The sequence below is a fragment of the Dendrobium catenatum genome, unplaced genomic scaffold, assembly GCF_001605985.2.
Source record: "Dendrobium catenatum unplaced genomic scaffold, ASM160598v2 fragScaff_scaffold_1070, whole genome shotgun sequence".
NCBI lineage: Eukaryota > Viridiplantae > Streptophyta > Magnoliopsida > Asparagales > Orchidaceae > Dendrobium > Dendrobium catenatum.
In genome coordinates this window covers 122919-146825 of record NW_021319532.1, presented here as the reverse complement: position 1 = coordinate 146825, position 23907 = coordinate 122919, and the positions used below count along the sequence as shown (strand labels likewise).

General features: G+C 34.2%; 1 protein-coding gene across 1 annotated transcript; it reads right to left on the bottom strand.

The window, feature by feature from the left end:
* Positions 1–3235: 3235 nt before the first annotated feature.
* LOC110103787 (zinc finger AN1 domain-containing stress-associated protein 15-like) lies at positions 3236–6380 on the bottom strand. Its single transcript, XM_020832620.2, has 2 exons — positions 5589–6380; positions 3236–3697 (listed from the first exon to the last, which is right to left on the bottom strand). The coding sequence occupies exon 1, from the start codon at positions 6055–6057 to the stop codon at positions 5590–5592; it is 468 nt and encodes a 155-aa protein (XP_020688279.1). The 5' UTR covers positions 6058–6380; the 3' UTR covers positions 3236–3697; position 5589.
* Between the last annotated feature and the right edge of the window lie 17527 nt (positions 6381–23907).

Sequence of the window (23907 nt, the reverse complement as noted above, 5' to 3'; positions counted from 1 at the left end):
TTATTGAATTCAAGGTGTCAGTTCTTTTCTTTTTCTTCTTGTTATGTTTGGAACAGCTTTCTTACTGCTTCTTATATTATCGTAAGATAACTTTGAGGATGGTTTGATAATTTATACAATTTAATAATATTTTCTTTATTGAATGCTATGCTTGTATCATAAGATAATTTAGATTTCTAAGTTTGGAGATCATCTCATAGTTTACACAACAATTATTTTAAAGGGAAATTGGAGTTTATGTTTGATAGTATATGTAATTGGAGAAATTTGATTTCAATGGTTTGTTTTGTTGGAGAAATATGCTTGAAAGTTTATTTTGAATGATGAAGCTATTTATAACGAGGGATAATTTCTTGTATTCACAAAGAACTCAAATGATTCTCAAGTAATTCAAAGTCGCTTAGAATTAGTTTGAATTCAAACCTTGTTTGTGTGAGGAGCTCAGTGTGGGAAGGTTTGATGAGAGTTAGAAAGCGATAAGAGAAGAGGATTTTGTGAAGAGAGCTCAATGGTAGCTTACCAATGGGATAAATGGTGTGTGAGAAGAAGAGAACTTTGCAACAAAAGCTTGTTGAGGGCTCCCTATGGGCGAATTATTGCATCCGGTCACCTGACGTCCGGACAATCAATCCGGATGCGCCATGTCATCTAAATACACTGGCCCCGGTATATTTTGCTGATGTGGCACGTCTGGATTGGTGTCTGGATGAATCCGGACACCGGGCGCAATAATTTGCTCTCCCTATGAGACTGGCGACGTGTGAGAAGAAAAGGATAATGTGATAGAAACTCGATGGGCTTAGGCTTTGATCGAACGAATGACATGGAGGAGAAGAGGATTTTGCGACAAGTGAGGAAGGCAAGCATTGGACCAGCAAGGTATGAGGAGAAAGAAATACATTTTTTGATATAATTTTTCAAGAAAATAAAAGCAGAGATATATTTTCAATTATGTATACTATTAGGAGTATAAAGTCAAAATTCTCTTATAAAACAAGAAGGGTTTAGGAGCAAAGTATTTGATTGTTTAAAATGCCTAAATTATTTAATTTCATATTGAACATTGTTTTAGAGCCAAATTTGCTGCAATTTATGTGAAGAATATTTTAAATTTATCAAATAATCTCATTTCTCTAATTATAATAACAATTTACATTTAAGTTCTCTTATAATCACATGTTAGGTTTTTGGCCTTTGTTATATGTGAGTAAATCATATGTATGCTGAGTGATAGTCATTAATATTATATTTTAATTAAAATATTATATTATATAATGCCTTTAACAATTACTATAGTTATGAATGATTTAAGTGACATTTCAATCATTTATGAAAATAAAAAATAAAAATAAAAAAACTATTTATTGGTTTTTTATTAAGTGGTTGAATAATTTTAACAAAATTTGAACGTAATTATATACTCTTTCATTTTTTGATGTAATGTAAGTTAAATACATTTATATATTTAAGATTTTGTTAAATGTATTTAAATACTTTAGTAATAAATTTAAAGATAATAGAAGTGCATAAAACTATATATGATTTTATTATGAGTTATATATCAAATTAATATTTTAATATAATAAATTATAAATTATTTAGAATGTTATATAACACACACAATTGGTTAAAATAATAGAATGTTATAAATTATTTAGGCGTATTTTATTTTTTTGGTAGTTTTCTTTAAATCTTTAATTGTTATTTTTATTTTGGTAGTTGTGTAAATATTTATTATTTTTAAGAAACAATGTAATTTTTTTTTAATAAACAATATGTATTTAAGATACTCTATAATATAACTTAATAGTTTGAATAAATGTCGTATTTATATGCATTGAATTTTTTTTTTTTTAAATATAAACATTGTCATGTTTATATGAGCTTAGATTCTAAGTAAAATACATATGTTTTAAAATAAGGTACATACATTAATGGGGAGGTAGTTAGAATATTTCTAAAGTTGTTAAGAGTGGTGGTTGATTTATGTTTCGTTTGGGGCGGCTTTCTTATTGCTTCTTAAAGCAGCTTTTTAGTAAAAAAATTTTAATTTTTGTATTAAAAAGTTGTTTTAAAAAGTAGTAAAAAAGCTGTCCCAAACGAAACATTTAGGATAGCTTTTAACCACTATTTATTATTATTTTCATAAAATTTTTTGTGTTAAAAATTACTATAAAAAGTAGAAATAAAGTTGCCCAAAACAAAGCCTTAGAGTCGGTGAATTTCTAAGAAAATTGTTACTAGTTCTATAAAATTTTGGCTGATATTTTCTTGAAATAGATGGTAAGGTTTTCTTTGATAGAAAGCTGTGCTGACCTTTATATCAGAGGTTTGGATGTTAGCTAAATAAATGGAGATAATTTTAGCTCAATTGAATGTATGATTAAAAATTATGAATTATTTATGTGGAATGCTCATATCATGTACAATAGTAGTTATGTTTTTGATGGAGGGAAAATGACTTGGCTTTTGAAGAGTAGAGGGTTTGAGGCCTTGATGAAGATGTCGAGGATGCCAAGAGTTATTTGAATTTGTAATAATCTTCTTTGATAATAGATGAATTGGCTGTCGACTACCTAACGTAACCCTACATTTTTCTCATCCAAAACTTGGAACCTGACAATGGCAGTGTTAAATTCCTCTCTAACTACCCATCAAAATTTGGTAGATTTATACTTGACAAATATATGCTCTTACAAAAATTATATATATGAACCACCAACCACAGTAGTCCTCCAATTCAATTAATTACTCACACGATAATAGAAAAATTCATAGACAGATAGGTTAGTCACATTAATCTACATTTATATCTTATTTAGTCTATGTCTTTCTTACAGCTTCTTAAAATAACTTTTTAAAACAAAAATTTTATTTTTTTACTAAAAAGATGACATTAATCAATTGACAGCGAACATAAAATTTATCAAATAATTATAACATTTTCATAAATAAATAATTTAAAAAATCATAATAGAATATTCTAATCAATATTTTTAACTAAGACGAACCTTAAAATCTTTTGAATAAGCTTTAAACTTAGTGCAAATATATATTACACTAATCTCAATGAAATTTTAAAAACTTTGAGCCACATCAAGATCATTTTTTATTAGAAACTCGTGACACAAATTCTATTCAAGAAAATTATTTTCATTAAAAAAATAAAACAAGAGCTGAAAAAAATTCTGCAAAAATAGCTCAAGCAGCCCAAGCATTTAACATAACAACAAGGTTTGATCAAATTGCAGACTTGGCAACTAAATAAGATTGCAAATAATATGGAAAACCAACAAGAAGAAACAGTGCTTTTCACCCATTACAATTACTTGAGAAAGAATAATATGACTCAAACATGAAGCTTAGTTATACATATAATTAAACTAATCATGCATTCAAGCAGAGAGAGAATTATTTGCAGTCTCCTGAAGCTGCTTTGATCCATCCATCAATTAAAGTTTCGTTTGGAACAGTTTTCTTACTGTTTTTTAAAGCAGTAGTTTTTTAATATACAAATTTTAATTTTATACTAAAAAGTTGCTTTAAGAAACAATAAAAAAGCTGTCCAAAGCAAAGCCTAAGTTGATGATAGAATTTTGGTTTCTGCTTCTGGGAAAGTTCATCCTCCTCCAAGTGGATTTTTCCAAGCAAATCTTTCACATTTCACATTCATCATACTGAAGCTAAGAATATGAGACTGCATAAATGACAAGAAACAAAAGAGATGAAGAGGTCAGCTTTGATTTCTAGCAACCATCCATATTTGTTTGTAAGAAAATGATAAACTTTCAAATAGATCCATATTTCAGTTGGAATCATCTTTAGCTGCTTATGTGAACAGCTGATTTGGCATCTTTATTAAATTATGAAATTTATATCCAACTCATGCGGATTTCATCAAACCTGGCAGGCTTTCAACTGTTTCCATGGTAAAAAAAAAAGTTAATGGAAAGTAAAGTGTTTGGAAGATAGCTTTTTAATTTTTACTTTCAAAAAGCTGATTCTGAAAAAGCATTTCGAATTTTTTGTACTAAAAAACTATTTTAAGAAGCAGTACAACTTTCTTACTGTTTTCTAGAACAAAAATTTTTTAGTTCTAGAAGAAAAGATGTTATATCAGCTAAATATTATATAAATAATTGAAGAGACACCAATTCAAAAATGTCTCTTTTCCAAGATTAGCATTATTTGTTTTGAAAAGATGTATGGAATTTTGCAGAGCATCTGAAGGAAATGTCAAATAGACACCACAAAATTACAAACCTGTCTTGTTTGTATTAGTATTTACAGCCGGAACTGCTACAGACTAGATCATTTTGGAGAAAAGAAAAATAGCCAAATCTTGACTGAATCTAGCATTAAGACAACTAATATGGCATGCTAAAGAAAATAGTCATTAACAACGAATTTCCAACGTTTAAGTACAGAAATTAGCTACTGCAGCAGCTAAACTATAAAAAAAAATCTGTCCTTCAAGCTATTTCTTTGACATGACAACAATTTCCAAATCACATTTTAGCTATTCAGCTATCTCTCAAGACACTACTTCGGTAAATTATTCTATGCGAACCCCAAGCGCCGTTCAAAGACCAACCAGAATGCACCACATCACCCCCGCTCAGTCCCGCGGCTCAGGTACCGCTCGTTACCGCGCTCGCTACTGCTGACGTGGCGCATTCTGGTTGATCTCCGGACGCCGAACTGCATTCGGCGTCCCCACAGAATAATTTCTCCACTAATGTCGTCATTCATCAAGTAAAACTTTCTAACAAACTAATATCATAGAACTTTATATAGGAAATGTTTACCTTCTTCATCAAACTAGTCGCACATTAAGTAATGAAAATATTCCATATCTCATAGAATTGGAATCAGATTTGTTGTTAAATAGGTACAGCCAAAAAAAGAATTTATTCTAAAGTTGGATATCTCTCAAAGTGAACTGTGAAATAAGGCCAGCAGACACAACTCTCCTTGGCCTATTGGTTGAAAGCTTAGGCTTCCAACTAAGAGGTTCGAGTCCTTGTGTATGCGTTGTGTATGTGAGTTTGCCTTATATGGCCTAAATATCCCAAAAAAAAATAAGGCCAGCAGCTAAAGCTACTTTTCAGCAAAAGAGCTTATCTTTTCAACATTTTAAGGCCACCCTTTTCTCAAACGTAAAAAGAGAATAAAAGAAAGAACAAAGGACATAATATCATTCTAGAGAAAATAATGGCTAGAATTGATTTTGTTCAAGTATTGCAAACTAATTCTTTCTATTTTGTGAGCCAATATTTTTATTTTGTTAAAAACAACTGTCTTGATTGTTGTCTTATAAAACGGAAGGAATTGTCTTGCAAGATGACTAACATGTCTTAAGGTTAAAGAAGAAGTCTATTGTTTTCTCATCCAAGTATTTCACCAACTTTAATAGGTAAGTTCACATTCAATAGAAAATTTATCTTAAGATGGTTACTGAACATACAAAATGATTGCAAATAAGCAAAAGAAATAAAAAATTAACATAAACTGGAGCTCCTCAATTTCTAGAGAAGATTGAAATAGCAACAAAACCAACAAGTAAAAAAATATATATATATATATACCTTAGATCTTGATAATCTTAGCAGCTCTGATCACAGGGTTTGCCTTAGAGATCTCCTCTCTACCTGCAGCCTTGTAATCAAAAGAACAATCATGAGTATCAGAATACCGGTGCCGACCACAGAATAGATCACCACATCGGCACCGGAATCCGGTGAGACCAAGCCTTCTCCGGCAAGTCGAGCAACGGTGGCCACAAAGAGCTGGTTGCCGAGAAACTTCCTCCGATTTTATCAGGGAAGAAACCTTGACAACAGCTGCCACAATTTCTGGCCTCTCAGACCTTTGACCTAAGAAATCCTGAGAAGGTTTCAACAATAAACAAGATGGTTGCTGTTGTGGAACAGGCTGCGAAGGTGGTGCTGATGGGGAGCTAGGGTTTTGCGGAGTGGTAGAAGAAGAAGGAGAAGGAGAAGAGGGCGTGAGGATCTCAGCCTCGTCGTTACCAAGGTTGCAACTTTCTCGTGCCATTTAATAATTCAGAAAACACCTTAACTAGCAAAAGTTTAGACCAGACTAAAAGCTGAAGTTCACAGTAGAGATTAAGGAGAAATTAGGAGCTTTAAAGACAAACAAATTCGCACAAAAGAGAGATGGAATACTGGAAAATTAAGCAACTGGGCCAAAAGAATCAAGCTTTACCAGATAGAAGCCCCAAATTAGATCGATGGAAAGAGATTTTTTTGATTTAAAGAATAGATCGAAGAAAATAAATAAGAAATAGCTTGATTCCTCCAAGGGTTAGAAGAACGCGATCGATCGATCGCGTTTGAAGGAATTCGAGGAATTCGGGAGAAGAACAAAAAGGACAGTGAACGGAAATGTTGAAACTTTGAAGAAGGTGCCCATAAAATATAGAGAGATTAAAATAATATGAAAATAGTATAATTTTTTTTAATAAAAAGTTAAAGAATGCGACGCAGAAAATAAAAGGGAAGAAAATGGTCTGTGATTTCCGTAGACTCACCACTAATGATCAATTACTGTGCTGTGGACGTAATTTTTAACATTTTATATGTGATTTGATGAATTTTTTATGACGTATTAATTAATAAAAATCTCAAAAATCTATGAACACAGTCTATGAAATATAATTATATGTTATTTTTCTGCTTCTGCAAACAATGCAAAACCTGCTAAGGTTTAGTTTGTAAATTAGAAAGAAATCAGTTTCTTGTTAGTAGAAGATGTGGACATAAAACAAACTGAGAAGTCACCTGCATATTTACATATATATCACTGAAAATTTGTTTGTTTTACATATCTAACACTTGAAAATTACTACTTACTCTAACGACATCTGAAACTTTGAACTATTCAAATTTAGTAATTTACCAATCACCACCACTTAGTTATTCCGGCGACTCCATAACCATAGTTTTGTCGAATCGCCATTATCCGGCAGAGACAGCCTCACCCCGCCCATTGCTCCGCCCCTCATTAACTATCTGTTGTTACAGTTCTCTGTTTTAGTAATAGATGGTGAAACAGATTGCAGAAAAAATAAAAAAATGGATTCTAGCAACTTCAAATATATTACAAATCTAACATATTTTATAATATGGATATCTTTAGAAGGTTTTAAAATTCAGTAATCAGTAAATGGTAAAAAAAAGCTGCACATATAGGACTAATTCACCTGAGGACAACCCCCCTGTAAAAAAAAATTATTATATGATTCTTTAGATAATTTGTCTCCCTCCATGTAGTTTTTAGGCTTTATTACAAAAATTTGAGGCAATTGCCCCACTAAAAGTTAAAAAAAAACTATAGTCTTTAGGCAATTGGCCCAACATAATTAATACCATTATGTAGAGATGTTATTGTTAGAGAACGATGAACCAAATACAAAGAAAAATATTAAAGAAAATCCAAAAAATATTCTTACAACCAAAATTTATTCTTGGAGCACTGCCGCCAGAAACCCCTGCAGTGGGCGCTGCCCCCTTGGACCCCCGACATATCTGCAAAGCATACAATGATGAATAAATAGGGGTAGAGAAGAAGTGCCCTTGGAACAAATTTTAATTGTAAGAATATTTATGAAAAAAGAATTCTACACTTCTACTTATAAATTCCCTCGCAACAGTTGTTTTAGCCGTAGGATGGACTCTGCAATTTGTTACTGATGCAATTGTTGCATAGGACTCAGTTGATTACTAATTCAACTGCTGCCAATCCTCAATCCTCGATGCATTCGTGCAACATATGTAAAATAACTATAGGCAACATTGATCAATAGGTGTTTGGTTGCAACAGCAGCTATCAATTCTTTGTATGACTGAAGCAATCAAATGTCAAATCAAAAACAGGTTTAGTTCATATAAATGCGGCTACCAATTCAACTGCAGTTTCTATGTAGCATGTATTTACATATAGCAGCACATATCAATTCTAATAAATGTGGCTACTAATTCAACTACAGCAATCATATATAACATTTAGGCTTTAATTGGGATGGCTTTCATTCTGCTTCTTAAAGCAACTTTCAAGTAGAAAATTTTTATTTTTTGAACAAAAAAGCTACTTTAAGAAGCAATAAGAAAGCCGTCCGAAACGAAGCCTTAGTTACAATTATGAGAATAGCTTCAAACTGCAAGCTGTAGTTTAATATATAACAACAGTTCAATAAAATATGTAACTGCAGATGGCAAATTGTAAAAGCAAGATGAATTGTTACATAGACACTGCTCTTAACAGAGGTTCAAGCTCCAGTTTATGTATAACTGTAGTTACATATAAATTGTGTTGGGAAGTAAACCATAGAATGAAACAAACAGATAAGGAAAACAATGGAAATGACACCTGAATTTAAAATGGAAAAATCCGAAATAGAGAAAAAACCATAGAGCCTAACAACACCAAGAAACCCGCTGTGAAATATTGGGAGAAATTGTACAATATCTCTTCTTCACGCTCTTTTCTTGTCTCTACTCACTTCTCTTTTAGTTCTACCTCAGAACAGACAAAGAGACGCATTTCAATACACCAAGGGATGCAAACCTTCAAGGGAAACAAGAAAAAAAAGAAAGAAAAACTGCACAACCGATCTCGCAACGCTGTGGTGTTGTGATGTAATACATGCATGAGGTTACAAGAGATTAACAAAAGAATTTATTAAAAGTTAACCATCATAAAATTATGCGTCAAATAAAAGTAAGATGTTAAAATTTGCAGTCTTTCACTTGTTTAGGCAAAGAAATACATGAAGATTAACCAAGACACTCAATCAAATACAAAGGCGAACGTAATGTAATAGCTTATAACACAAATCCGAAATTTAATATTGAGATGTCCACCTTGATGGTTTACTCTCTCTCTATGGTTCTAGGGTTAGCGGATGAAGATCTTCCACACCAAAAGTGAGATGACCACTAGGAAGGAAGAGCCGAGGAGCTTGGTTGTTGGGAAGGTAGCCGGAGGTGGAGGAGGCAAGAATCGTCCAATGAGGAACCACGGGGTTCTTGGTCGTTGAAGCTTGATAGTCTCGGCGAGATAATAAACGATGCGGTTGACGTAGCGTTCCATTGTGCTGTCATACTCCCAATCCGGCTCGTAGAAGGGAGAGAGTAGGATGTCGATCTCGCCTTGGGCGTTGTAAGCAAAGTCATGATCAACTGCCGGATCCGCCATTCATGATCATGAGAGGACTTTGTGTGTAGTTGGGAAGTAGGGGTGGAGAAGCGGCTACCTAGGAGAGGCGGCCAAGAGGAGGAGGGGACGGTGGGGGGTTTGGGTAGATTAGGGAAGAGAAGAAGAGGGATGGAGAAGTTAAAAATCTGAAATTAATTCAGATGTTGATAAAGATGGGAGGGAGGGAATTAATTTTGAAATTCAAACTAAGCCCATAAAAGGGGGGCCGGCGGTTAGGAGGGAAATAGGGAATTAAGGGGGATTAATTGGTGGCAATTAATGAAATAGGAGAGAGAGAGAGAGGGGGATAGGTGGCCGGCCAAATAAAGAGAGGGGGAGAGGGATTTAGGTTTAATTAAGTGGGCCCCAAACAATAAACATTGATTTAAATAAAAATCTGAATTGAATTTCAGATTTTATCTAAAAGGAGAAGTTTCCAAATTTAAGTGCTAGCATTTGAATTGAAATCCAATTAAGTAACTTTCATAATTGCTTAGACTTATTTTAGGAAAGTGATTAATGCACATTTGAAATTTGAATTTCAAATGAGAGGGCTTGGGGAGGTGGGCCGGCGGGTTGAGCAAGTAGAGGAAGGGATGGTGGAGGAGGGAGGCCGGCGGCTAGGTGGTTGGCCGGTGGGTGGGGCGGCCGGTGGGATGGGGTGAAGGGGCTCGGGTTTTGGGAAAAAATTAGATGCTTTGGTTAGGGAAGGCCGGCGGTGGTTGATTGGGGAAGAATTGAAGGTTAGAGAAGAAAAGAGATTGGGGTCGCGAACCTTGGAATCCACCAACGGTTGACGGGTCTTGCTATCGCTCTCCTTGGGCTTCTTCTCTCATGAACTCACTTAGAGATCAAACAAAGAACATAAAATTTCATTTCATAATCATCATCCATTACAATAGAGGAGGCCACAATATATAGGCCTAAGGAAACAAAAAAGACAAAGACGTAAATGCCCCTGAGGCTACAACTCAAGACAACTAAAAAAAAATGGTACAATTGTAAATAACAATTAATATATAAACATCAAAATAAAGGCTGTGGATCGTAGCCATCGATCTGTGCCTCCGCTGATATACTCGTCGAAAACGTCTGTCGATGTCCTCATTAGGTTGAGGTTTGGAGCTCTGCAACGCTCCACTCTTTGTTTTCATCCTAACTCAAAGTTCTGCACCGATGGGATTTGGAGTGTCATAGCACTCCGCACTTTGTCTCCAAGTCAAAATTGTAGTACCGCCATGCTGCATCCTACAACGTTGCATCGCTTGTATAGAATTTTTTTTCCCTAGGGCACAACCCTAGACCCCCAAGCAGGAGCAACATTGCGCACCCCCCCCCCCCCCCCCCCCTAATTTAGTATTAAGTAATAGCACAAAACAAAGATGTTAGATATCTCTAATGCATAAACAGATATATAGTAATATTAAATGAAGTTGTTTCAGTATATTATTTGGATCTTAATTGTAATTCTGCTATACATAAATGACTCCTACAGCTTCAATCTTGCAAGGCCTCCATAACTGTTTGTCAAAACAGGATAGAAAACATATACTTTGCAATAGATAGATCGATCATATAGCAGCTAGAGCAGGTTCAATTAAAATTCCGGCGAACTATTACTGTTAGCACATTATACAATATATAGGAAAATTTCAACTACTTCCAAACGTGCAATCGCGGAGTCTAGGGCACGCCGGAGAAATCGATCCCTGTCGACGAGAGGGCGCGGGAAAGGAAAGCAGAAAACCTGCTCACTGATCACAGGAGAAGCTTCCTGCGGCTGCAATTGCGGAAGAGGAGCGCGGATGAAGGGAGGCTGTTGGCTTGAATTTTTTGACGGAGCAATCCACGCAGGAACCAGTCGAACGGACTTTAAAGGGCGGCAGCTACAAAATTGCGGGGACAAATGATTTGTGCATCTTACTGCTACAGAGAAAGTTATTTTTAAAGCGGTTAAAAAATAGCATTTTAATATTTTTTTTTAAAAAAAAATTACTAAAAATATTGTGACAAAAAATGAAGATTATGATTTCGATCTGAAAGCATACCATTAAGAGAGCTTATTTAAATAGGATTGTAAAGGAGTCGAGTCAAGCTCTGAGTCACTCTTGGCTTGTGTCTGAGCTTGATTAATCAAGCTCGAGCTCGAGCTAGAATTTTATTCAATGAGTTCAAGCCGGTTCACGAGCCAGCTCATTTGTTTTGAAAGAGATGATTACGAGTTAAGCAATTATTATAATAACATAGTAAAAAGAATGTAAAATTATAAAAAAATAAATAAATATATTTTTTAAACAAATAAAGCTTGTGAATAAGCTCGGGCAACTCGATTTTTGCTCAAAAGAAATTTTCCATGTCTATAAATAAATTTGACCCAAGTATGCGAGTATGACCAATCAAGTAAGCTCTAATGATGTGAAATCCCTTAAGTGAAGCTAAAATCTTAAACATCAAGACACCTTTTAATGAATGGCTGAAATTTTATTAGGACTACCAAAATTAAATGTGCTTATATAAGAGTATTCCTAAGATGGATGACCAACCTACTGGAAATTTACACTAATGAGACAAAATTGTCAGAACACTAGGCTAAAGCGGACAATATTATGATATTTAAGCGTTTGAGTTGTTATAAATAGTATCAAAATAATAAATTAGTTGAAAGATAAGAACTCTACCTTTAAAATCTTATCTACTTAGCGGATGATTGTCGGCTAAGGAAATTGATAAAAATGTAAGTTATTTAAATGAGGGAGATTGTGAAACACTTAAGAAAATAAAGCTAAACTTTTAACCATTAGACACATTATGATTTAATGGCTGAAATTTTATTGAAAACACCAAAGTTAATTATGCTCCTATAGGAACACTCTTTGAATGGGAGACATGCTAAGAAGTTACATCAATAGGACAAAACTATGAGACTGTAGGGTCAAAGTGGATAATATCTCGATAGTTAAGAATTAGATTATTACAAATGATATTAGGAAAGTATACTAGCCAGAAAGTGGCTTGTAATTGCCATGTTTTATGAATAATATGAATTTTTAGATCTTTTCAGAAAGTTGCATAGAGCGTTGCAGCCCTGTGCTTTCAGGCGCAACGGCACTGGGAAGCACCTGAAAGGTGCTCCTTGATGCCACTTTTCTTTATTCTATAGTAACTTTAGAATCACATGCAGCGCTGGGTCACATGGGCGCCGCGGTGCCATGCACTGAAACAATTTTTGTATATATTAAATATCCATTTTCTCCCCTTTCTCCTTACTAATACTTTGTCGTGGAAGGAAATGAAAAAAGAAGAAGAAGAGATGAGAGGGATAGGAGAGAGGAAGGGAGAGAAAGCTGCTTTTCATCATTTTCGTCCATTGTTACAGTTAAGAAAAGTCTTTAGATCATTGTAATTTGTAATTAACCCAAATCCCATTTTAATTTTCAATAGTTTTGAGTTTGCTAATTTAAATCTTCTAAAAAATAATAAAAATGTATTTTCTTCTAATTTATTAAACTTTTATTGTATACTTTTTGGTATATAATGTATATAATTTTTATAAACATTTTGACTAAAAATTTATAAAATTTCACAAAGTAAATTGGATGTTATGATTTTCTGAAGATTGATAACCAATACACATTTTATAGAATTTTCTACTTTGCATAGTACTATACACATGTTACTGCATTATACAAGAGAATGATACTATCGATATAAGATGACTGTGGTATTTACATGTCAGTAATGAAGATTGATTGTTAATACTATAATTAATATGAGTTAACTATTAAAATAATAATATCATATATAAGAGAGTGGGTTAACAAACTTTCCTTTAAAGATGATGACCGATTACGCTGAAGAACAAAGAGTGACTACTCTTTATAGAGAATTGGAAGCCACCTATAATAATAGTTAACTTAATGAATAAATGATAAGATTGATGGATAACAAATGGAAATATGAAAACACGACATTAAAGTTTGATGTACTACCTTATTGAACTATATAATATTGAGGTTGATTAAAATTTTGAGATTTTTATTTTGACATGTTTGTATTCTCGTTCATTCTTTCGTATTTAGGAGCTTGCAATAGATTATTGATTGTAATGACCTTCTGACTATTGTAAATGAGATTTTGTTGACAAAATATGAAAATTTAGTGAAACATTTTAACGTATATGATGTTTAGTTGCTTTCGCTAGATGTATGAATTTATATTAATGATTTTATAGAAACTCTGGTAGAAGATTTAAAATAAAATAAACATTTCTTTCAATTTAAGTTTTGGGGTGTCACATGGGAACTATCTTATATGTCTGATGGATTATTCTAGGCTAAGAATACTGATGAGGATGTTAATTACTTAAATTAGGGAGATTATGAAACCTCTTAAGAAGTGAAGCTAAACTTTTAAGCATCGAGATGTCTTTTAACATAATGGTTGAAATTTCATTAAAAACACATAATTTAAGCTTGCTCGTATGAGATCACTCTTAAGATAAATGACCTCCTTGGGAAGTTTCACTTAGGGGATAAAATCGGAGACCATTAGGTGAAAGCAGATACTATTTCGATAATTAAGAATTTGGGTTGTTACTAACAACTCCTCAAGTGGATGACTTTCTTCTCAAGGGAGACTAAAAATCATCAACTTGTCTACTACGCCCTTCAAGTTAACAACAATTTCTTACTAGCTTAACATGACACTTCCTCAACTTAGATAACTTAATGACTTCAAAGTCTGATTTCATCAAATTTTCAATTAAGCTACACAAATTTGGCATATTTTTTCTTAGTTTTGATATAGTCATATATATAGTCAATTATGCGTAGCATTCTAACTCTTTAACCAAATTGTAGAGTAAAGAGCAGCAGCAAGATTTTCATCTATGAGCTTCCATGTTCGATAACACGGATTAGGGGAGATGCTGCTTTCCTCATTGATGATTTGTTTGGGAGGCTTACGAGTCGTTCGATCGAGATAGCCATCAAATCCTTTTGCGCCGAAGAAGAAGATTCAGAAGGATTCATGAGATGAAGTTAGGCTTGCTGCTGTGATACCATGCCGAAGTATGAGCTGAAGAAAGCTAACAGAAATGTAGAGCAGGAGGAAGGAGAATTGAGAAGAATAGCTTGACACACAAGCGAAACAGAGAAGAAGAAATGCAAATAAGTTAGAAATTAAAAGCAAAAAGGTAGTCTCATTTTCTTCATAAACTATACTGTAGATAACCAAGGATAGCTATGGACAAGATGTTTCTTTTTCTTCCATAAGAACAGAGCAGTTACAGGAGAGTGACTGAGATCAAAGCACAGTTATAATACAATGGCTGAGCTGGAAATAGTAGAGAAAGTAGCAACATTCCTTGGCAGATGATGTTGACAGAAATACGAATAACATGGGCGATTTACTTACATATCACTTTATTTTATGTTATTTACATATCTAACACATAAAACTGTAATATTATATTCCTACCTCTCATATAAAAATTTAATATCAAATATATCATTCCAACATTTAATTCTTACCATTCATAGCACCCTATAAACTTTAATATTTCATTCCATGCATTCATATTTGTTTTATGGGTGATAAGCATGCAATATTAAAGTTTTAGGTATTAGATATGTAAATTGCATGAACTATAGTAGTATGAATGTAAATCCCACATATATGAATAGCTCATTTTCTCTTTTGATCAACACCAAAACATATTTAAGTGAAATTCTCTATTTTCTTTTTCTCCTCCATCTCGTCTCTAACTAAGCACAATAAATTTCCTTGAAAAGTAAAATCCCTTCGCACTCAACACTGGCCACAAGTGGGCAATAGGGCGGTAAATGAATCAACATGCTCAACAAGCTACTCGTTTTTCTGACTTGATTAGAACTTATTTTTGATTATTTAATTCATTAATCAAATAAATTTGAATAATATTTTAATTAATTGATTGATACATAGATTAATTTGAATAGCATGATGCTTGAATGATTTAGCATCAAGAACAATATCATTCAAAGTTGGTGAACATGCTTGATTTGGTCCTGATAATATGCTTATTTAAGAATTGATTATAGTTTTATTTAATATGTGCCAATGTAGGAGTTTTATCATTCTTTTTATTAAATTGCTTTTGTTCATGAGTAGAAGCTACTCATTTATGCCCTATTAAAATGAGTTTTATTTAATAGTTCTTTCATATGAAGTCTTATTTTTAGGCTCAATTGATTATTCATTAATAGGATTGATGAGACTTGTTTAGCTAGTAATAAGTTACTCGATAGTATTGCTTGAAGGCTTATTTGGTTAGCTAAAGTCTAGAGGTTAGCCAAACTCTAGCGACCATAATTTTAAAAGAATCATCTTACACACTATTACAAATATTCAAATCAAGTTCAAATTTGATCTCAAACAAGATTTTGACAAACGAGCTCAAGTTCAAATTTTCTCAGTTCATTTGCGTCCCTAGTGGTCAAGGTTAGGGCTGCAAGCGAACAAAATGTTAGATGAGCTACTCGTTGCTCGGTTCGATTAAAGCTCGTTTATGATCGTTTAACTAACTAACAAATAAACCTGAACCAAATTTTTAATACTCGATCATTAAATAAACAAGCTTGAACACAAATGTGCTTTGCTCATTTATGTTCACGAACAACATCATTTGAAGCTCATGAACATGCTCTACATTAAGCTTAATAAGAAGCTCGATTTGTGTTCGATTTAGAACTTGTGAATAAGCTCGATAAAAACTTGATTAATATTTAATTATAAATTTGATAAATATACATAATATAAATGTTTTAATTTATTTTAATTTAGTCTAACATAAAAATATAATTGTTTTTAATTAATAATATATGTTTTTGTTTTAATTTCCTTACTATTGCTAATTTATTATATTTCATCGTTAGAATTTGCTCATTTGATAGCTCAAGAATACTTGTTAGATTTGTTCATGATCATGTTTGTTTGATAGTTTAACAAAATTCGCTAAATATGTTCACGAACAGAGCTTGTTAAGACTTGTTTGTTTAAAGCTCAATAAGCTCTAAACGAACTGAACATGAACCAAACATGAACACAATTATTTTAAACAAACCAAACATGAACACAAACAATAATTCTCGAATCAAACACAAACCGAACTTGGACAAGCTAATAGTAAACGAACACAAACATAAACACTCACATACTGGACTTGAATCAAAAAAAAAAAAAAAAAACATACTCGACTTGACTTGGTTCGTTTGCAGCCCTAGTCAAAGTACAATGACTTTTTTTTCAATTTATTTTTTATTTATTTTAAAAAGTCACAGGTAATTCAGTTCAATGAAGAAAAAAAAAACATAATCACTAAAATAGCATATTTAATACTTACATATAATAAGCAATGAGAAAGAGCTATGAAGAAAGTCATAAATCCCAGCAGAACTCCACATTAGACAATCAACCCTTGATGAATTATGCTCTCCTCTAACACTTTCATGTTAAAAACCTTCAAACCACAGGCCTTATATCTATAAATAGCATTTCAATGAAATAAAACCTTACATCAACTAGGGCTGTCAAAATCAGATTTCAGGTCAGGGTCGGATCGAACCCGAATTTGACCCAGCACTTTTTAATCCGACTCGCTTCAGGTATGTTTTACTAAAATATTTTTATTGAATTCGATTTATTTAAACCTAAATTGAATTAAGGTAAGATTTACTTCAATCAATATAAAATGAACAAAACTTAATCAGTTTGGCCAACATGGTTTGTTATTTTTTAGAAATATCATTTACTTATTTCATAATAATCTTCTAAAATCCTCCTAAATCAATTAAAAACAGGTCAAATTAGGTTGATTTCGGGTTTCCATGTCAACCCCAATCCGACCCAGTTTTACAAACGGGTCGAAATCCCTAACCTGAACCAGACCCGTTTCTGGCTCTGGTCGGATTTTTGGGTCGTGTCAAATATTGACACCCCTAACATCAACATTGCCTATGTCAAAAGAAATGCTCAAAATATGACTAAAAAAATTCAAAATCATGAACGGATAACATTATGTATCATTCAATCAGAAGAATTTTTATTTAGTTTTTATTTGCATTACTTCAAGCTGTAAAGCATTTTTCATTTCAAAAACATTAATCACGTAGCTGCACATCAAACGCCCCTGAAAATGATCACATTGTTGCCTGCATTGCCACCTCTGTCGCCTAAAACCCCTCCTCCAACTTCAGAACCCTCTTTGTCTGCCAAAAAAAGCTCATCTTCTAAGAGTTCATAATCCCTACCAAACAGGAAGTTGAACAGAGTTCCAAAATTAAGCAAATGAAATCTCAAAATATGAGTTCTGAAACAAAGTTCAGCCTCTTGCTTGGCCAAACTTATGAAATCTTAAAAGATGAGTTTTTGAGATAGATGACTGCGAGACTCTAGAACACAATTGGCTTAGGCTTTGTTTGGGACGACTTTCTTACTGCTTCTTAAAGCAGATTTTTAGTACAAAAAATTTAATTTTTCTTCTTAAAAGTTGTTTTAAGGAGTAAGAAAGTCGTCCAAAATGAAGCCTTAGAGTGCATAAGATGGGTTATGAGAAGTGCGAGCTTTGTCAAAGTCATTGTCGGTATTAATCTCTTCACATATGGGAAGATAATAGAAGTCATCGGGGCTCATAGGTGCGAGTTGGGTGCGGATTGATGTTTTGAATGATTGATACTATGGTGGAAAACCATTAAGAGCGTATATGATGATGTCTATATGATAAACTATGGAGCCAATAACTGAGATGTGATCAATAAGTGTTTTAATCTCGGTAAGAGACATGAATGCAATTTTCATAGAGATGCTATGGAGCTCATTTTTTAGTTGAATAACACGGGATCAATTGGTGGCTTGAAGGCGACATTCCAACATGAGCCATATGTCGTATCAGGTATTGAGATTGTGGACATATGGAAGAATGGAGGCAGTGAGGGTTGAACATAGAGCGAATGCCAAATTTTGTTCAATAAGGAGTTGTTGATGGTGAACAGGATTTATATTGACAGTGGAATCAGATTTGGACATGGTAGTTGTTGCTATTATGAATGTTCGATAGAGAAAACTGGAGAATCTATTGGCAGCGAAGAGCTTAAGATTTTGAGATTTTCATTAGAATAAGGCTTCGTTTGGGATGGCTTTTTTATTGCTTTCTAAAACGGAGTTTTAGTATAAAAATAAAAAAAATTTGTACTAAAACTCCGTTTTAGAAAGTAATAAGAAAGCCGTCCCAAACGAAGCCTAAGTGTCATTTCAAAGTTGTGTGGGAACTATGATTTTGATGTTAGGGATAACAAATTATAAAGATGAAGGAATGCGATACCATAAAGAAACAGTAGCTACATTGCTTTATACTACAAGCAGTAAAACAATAAGGAGTACACAGATTGTATTTGCTATGTAAAAGAATGTATATGGAGTTTGACAAAAAAAATATTGAACTATGTGTGTACGTAGAGAAGTGCTTTTGTTTTACAACTATAAGATTCATATTAATTTTTTAGTTATAATCCTATGGTTTAATTATGCTTGTGCTACACCATGAGATGCACCGAGTAGCAATCACTACTACAAAAAATGATAAAGAAATCTCATTTTTTTCAAGATTTCGAAATACTTTCTCCGGAAAAAAAGTTGTGTCATGTTATTTTGATCAAATTTGTAGTTAAGACCAGCCTTATAATCTTTCAATTTATTTTGAAATAAGTGTAATGCAAATTATTTATATATTACGCTCAGGAGCGGAACTAGTTTACTTTTTATGATGAGCGAGCATTCAGAGAAATGCAAAGCGACAAGCGATTTCAATAAGTCACAGCAAGCCACAAGTCGTCGGACATCATGCGAGCGTGAATGAGATGGGAGAAATAGTGCACAAGAGAAACACTAAAGAACTAGGCATGCATGAACAAGATCGGGATTGGATGCTTAGTAAAAAGTCTTAATAAATGCAGTAAGCTAGAATTCATCATATTATTAAAAAAAAATGGCAGTGAAAAAGCCTTAATAAATGGACCCTAAAAACCAAATAAATTACCCCCATCACAGTCTTCTTACTATGAATAATTCATCATATTTATGGACTCTGACGCGGTGGAACTCATTGTCGGGACCAAAATCGTGCAGGAAATTTTCTCATACATTAAAGAACGTATTATTATTATTCACAGTATCATAATTTCTTACAACAAACATAGTAATAGCAAACCTACTTAGGGGAGTAAGTGATTCAAGTCGGCTAGGCGACTTGATAATTAGCTCGACGAGTTAATGAGTAAAACTTGAGCCAGGCTCAGACTTACTCATGAGTTTGCGAGCGGGCTTGTTTTAAAAATATTAATATAAAATATACTTAAGTATTAAGATTCAAGATTTTAAATATAAAGTTGCTAAAAACATTTAAATTTTATATTTTACTTTCTTAAATTAGGTAATTTTTTATATATTTTTTATAATTTCTCATTTTTTTTTATCAATTTATTATTATAATTATTTTCTCTCTTTCATAATAAACTATCCGGCTGTGAGCTAGCTAGAGAATAGAAATTGACTTCGAGTTCAAGTCAAACTATATTAATTAATCAAGCTCAAAATCAAGTTAAAAGTGTCTCAAACTTATCTCTGACGTATTTACAACCTTAGTTTATGGCTTCATTTGGGATGACTTCTTCGTACTTTTTAAGACAACTTTTTTAGTATAAAAATAAAAATTTTATATTAAAAAATTGCTTTAAAAAACAGTAAAAAAAAATTATCCCGAATGAAACCTATAAACTGTAGCACTATAATAGATTTATGAACTTTAAAATTCATCATAACATCTAAGAAGCAATCCCAAGAAAGCCTTAATGCGATTGCCTATATAAGGAGAATCTATAGCGGAAACCTTTTAGCGTATATGTAGATATTTTTCTCTTTGCTTTTATTTTTCTTATTTTGTTCTCTATAGAGATTTGGTATTAGTATCATTAAAATTAAACAAGATTGGGAAATATAGTGTTTTTATTTGTACACTTACGTAATTTCTTATTAATGGAAAGGTTCCGCTTTAATCAAATCATAAAGTTTTTTTTTATAGTTTACTTTTTTTTATTCTACTTGTCTTATTCATATTTAATGCATTTACATATAAGAAAATAGTTTTTTATAGAGCTATCGTACTTTATTATTATTATTTATTTTTCTCATTTTAGTGCGAAGCCCGATTAGTGAACCCACCACCAATTGGAAGGGAACAAGCATCTGCATCAATTTGGCAATCAGCTGGTTTTTTTTTTAGAGTTTTTTTAGTAAGAAATTAAATAAATATAAAGAAAAAAAAATGAAGTAGTGTTTGTTGGAGCATGGGAGTTGTTTGATTTGAAGTAAAAGATGTGAAGAGAATTTTAAATAGAATTTTTTTGAAAATATTAGTATTTTAAAGTAAAAGAAATGCAAAATAAAATTTTAAAGTATTTAGAAATCAACTTGTGGCTTAATTTTGATGCATTTGTAAATCGTTAGATTTGATTGATTTTCAATATATATAAATTCTCTATCATTTTCATCATAGTTTGTCACCGATGCTGCCCAACACTACCATTTACTGCCACTGTTGGCAATAGTTGGTGGCAATGTCAATTAGCGATGATTGGTTCTGCCACTTGTCGTCGCTGGTTGCTACTGGTGGCAATATCAATCAACAGGTCATTGATATCACCATCGGTCGTAGCCGATTGATGGTGGTGGCGATATCAATCAACATGTGACAGTTATAGCCACCAATCTCCTCAGACTGCTACCAACCATTAATTGCCACCATCATTGATCTTTAAATTACTTTCATTTTACTTTCTAATCAATAATAATAACAATAATAATAACCATCATTTATTCTACATTCAGTAAAATAGATCACATTTTTTTACACTACATATTATTTTATTATGATTCTTTTTTCTTTGAACCAAAACCTTCTAAATGAACGCTAATGCAATAACAGATACGTGGCAGCTTTCTATTAATCCCTTTTTGCTTTTCGTACCACACTACTCTATATTTTCAACCAATAGCAAATTTCCGTATTTTTAGCATTTTCGTTAATAGCTATTATATAGGAAATGGTTGGGAGAACGAGGGCAGACTTTTTGATCATCTTCTTCCTTTTGGAAATATACAGAAATATACAGAGCACTGTAGTTCAGTGCTTTTTACTGTTCCATTGTCTTGCATTTCTCCTTGTATTCTGGTTATTTGCAGATCCGACGGCATCAGATTGGTATCAGAGCCCGATAACCAGAAGACCGAATGGCAGAGCGAGGCAAGGAACCTGCATCGGAGGGAGTCAGAACTCTCGATGCGCTTTGGGTAAACCAGGAGAACGTCAACCGGAGGATTGACGAGCTGACCACTGAGGTGCGACAGCTAGCCACTGATTTTCGCCGTGAGTTCAATCTCGGAAGGGCGAGACAACCACCGCTCCGTGGTCATGGAGAAAATCCAACCACCGGGCGCGTACAGAGAAGAAGAGACGGGGGAATAGAGAGACAATGGGGAACTCCACAGACGTTCTTGGCGACATCCGATTCCGAGGAGGAAGAAATTCGTCATCGACGAGCATGGGAAGTAGAATCTGAAGAAGAGGACACAGGTCGTCCCTATCTCCCTAACGGCTATGGCCAGCAACGCCAGAGGAATACGCATCACAGCGAATTCAAGGTGAAACTTGATATTCCTTTTTTTGATGGGCATTTACATATCGAGGATTACCTCGATTGGGAGAAAGCTGTAGAAAATTTCTTTGATTATATGGATATTGAGCCGGCAAAGCGGGTGAAGTACGTAGCCTGTAGACTAAAAGGGGGAGCTAGTGCGTGGTGGGCACAGGTCTCACAGATGAGACTAAGAGAAGGTAAGGGTTCGGTGCGGAGCTAGGACCGATTAAAGCAACTACTTCGCTCTCAGTTTCTACCAACTGATTATGAGCAGATCTTGTATATGCGGTATCAGCATTGTGTCCAAGGAGGCCGATCCGTGAGCGAGTATACTGAAGAGTTTAATCGGTTAAGCGCCCGGAATAATTTACATGAAACAAGCAATCAATTGGTTGCCAGATATATAGGAGGTCTAAAAGATAGTATTCAAGATAAATTGGAACTCAACTCGGTGTGGTCCATTGCACAGGCAGTCAATTTTGCAATGAAGGCAGAAATGCAGCAGAGTAGATCACACAAAACGCCATACAATCGCAGGCATTGGCAAGAATCACAGTCCGGAGCAATCCAGAATGCCAGTGGAGCGGCTAAACCAAATCCAGTTGCCGGAACGCAAACATCAAATCGGACGGGCGATAATCTGTCTCAAGATAACAAAGGCCAAACGGAATTCAGAGCTCAAGGTAAAGACAATCCTTATACCAAACCTTCTACTATTAAATGCTTCCGTTGTTTTCAGCAAGGACATAAGTCCAACGAATGTCCTCAAAGACAACAAGTGCAACTGGCGGAAGCAGAGAAGGGTAGCGGGTCTCGAGGAATCGAATCCGCTAATGAAGATGATACGGAAGATGTTTACGCTGATGATGGAGAACCTATTGTTGCGATGATGGAGAGGTTGCTGTTAGCTCCAAGACAAAGCTTAAATTCCCAAAGACACGCCTTATTTCGGACACGCTGTACTATCAACGGTAAAGTGTGTGATCTGTTGGTAGATAGCGGCTGCACTGAGAATGTGATTTCTCGTTCAGTTGTTCAAAGCTTGCAATTGAAGACCTTCAAAAATTCTAATCCCTACAAAATCAGTTGGGTTAAAAAAGGGGTCGAAATTTCCGTGTCGGACTCATGCCGAGTCACATTCTCAATTGGAAAACAATATATGTGCGAAGTCGTTTGTGACGTTGTCGACATGGACGTGTGTCATTTGATACTGGGTAGACCATGGCAGTTCGACGCCGGAGCGGTATATGATTGCCGTGCTAACAGCTATACCCTTGACTGGAAGGGTAAACGGTTGAGGCTCCTCCCTAGCACAGTGGAACGCACGGCTGATAAAGGATCCACTTCTTCCGCACTGCACATAGTAAGCGGATCCAAACTCCAACAATTCGGGAAGCTAGAAGAGCCTCTATTCGCACTTATCATGACAGAACAACAAAACATCACTCTTCAGGATAAGCCCCCCAGTGAAATACTAGAGTTATTGGAGCAATTCAAAGCCATATCTCCAAACGAGCTACCTGCAACACTTCCTCCTCTGCGAAACATACAGCACCAAATAGACTTGATACCGGGTTCTAGTTTACCAAACCTACCGCACTACGGTCTCAACCCGAAGGAACAGCGTGCTCTGCAGGAGATCGTGGATCAACTCATTGAAAAATAGCTCATCCAACCGAGCATAAGCCCGTGTGCGGTACCCGCATTGCTCGTCCCGAAGAAAGACGGGAGTTGGCGGATGTGTGTAGACAGCAGAGCTATTAACAAAATTACGATCAAGTATCGTTTTCCAGTCCCCCGAATTGAAGAGCTCATAGATCAGCTAACCGGATCCTCCATTTTTTCGAAATTGGATCTCAGAAGCGGGTATCATCAAATCCGAATTCGACCGGGCGACGAGTGGAAGACGGCGTTCAAGACGCCGCAAGGTTTGTATGAATGGAAGGTGCTACCCTTTGGG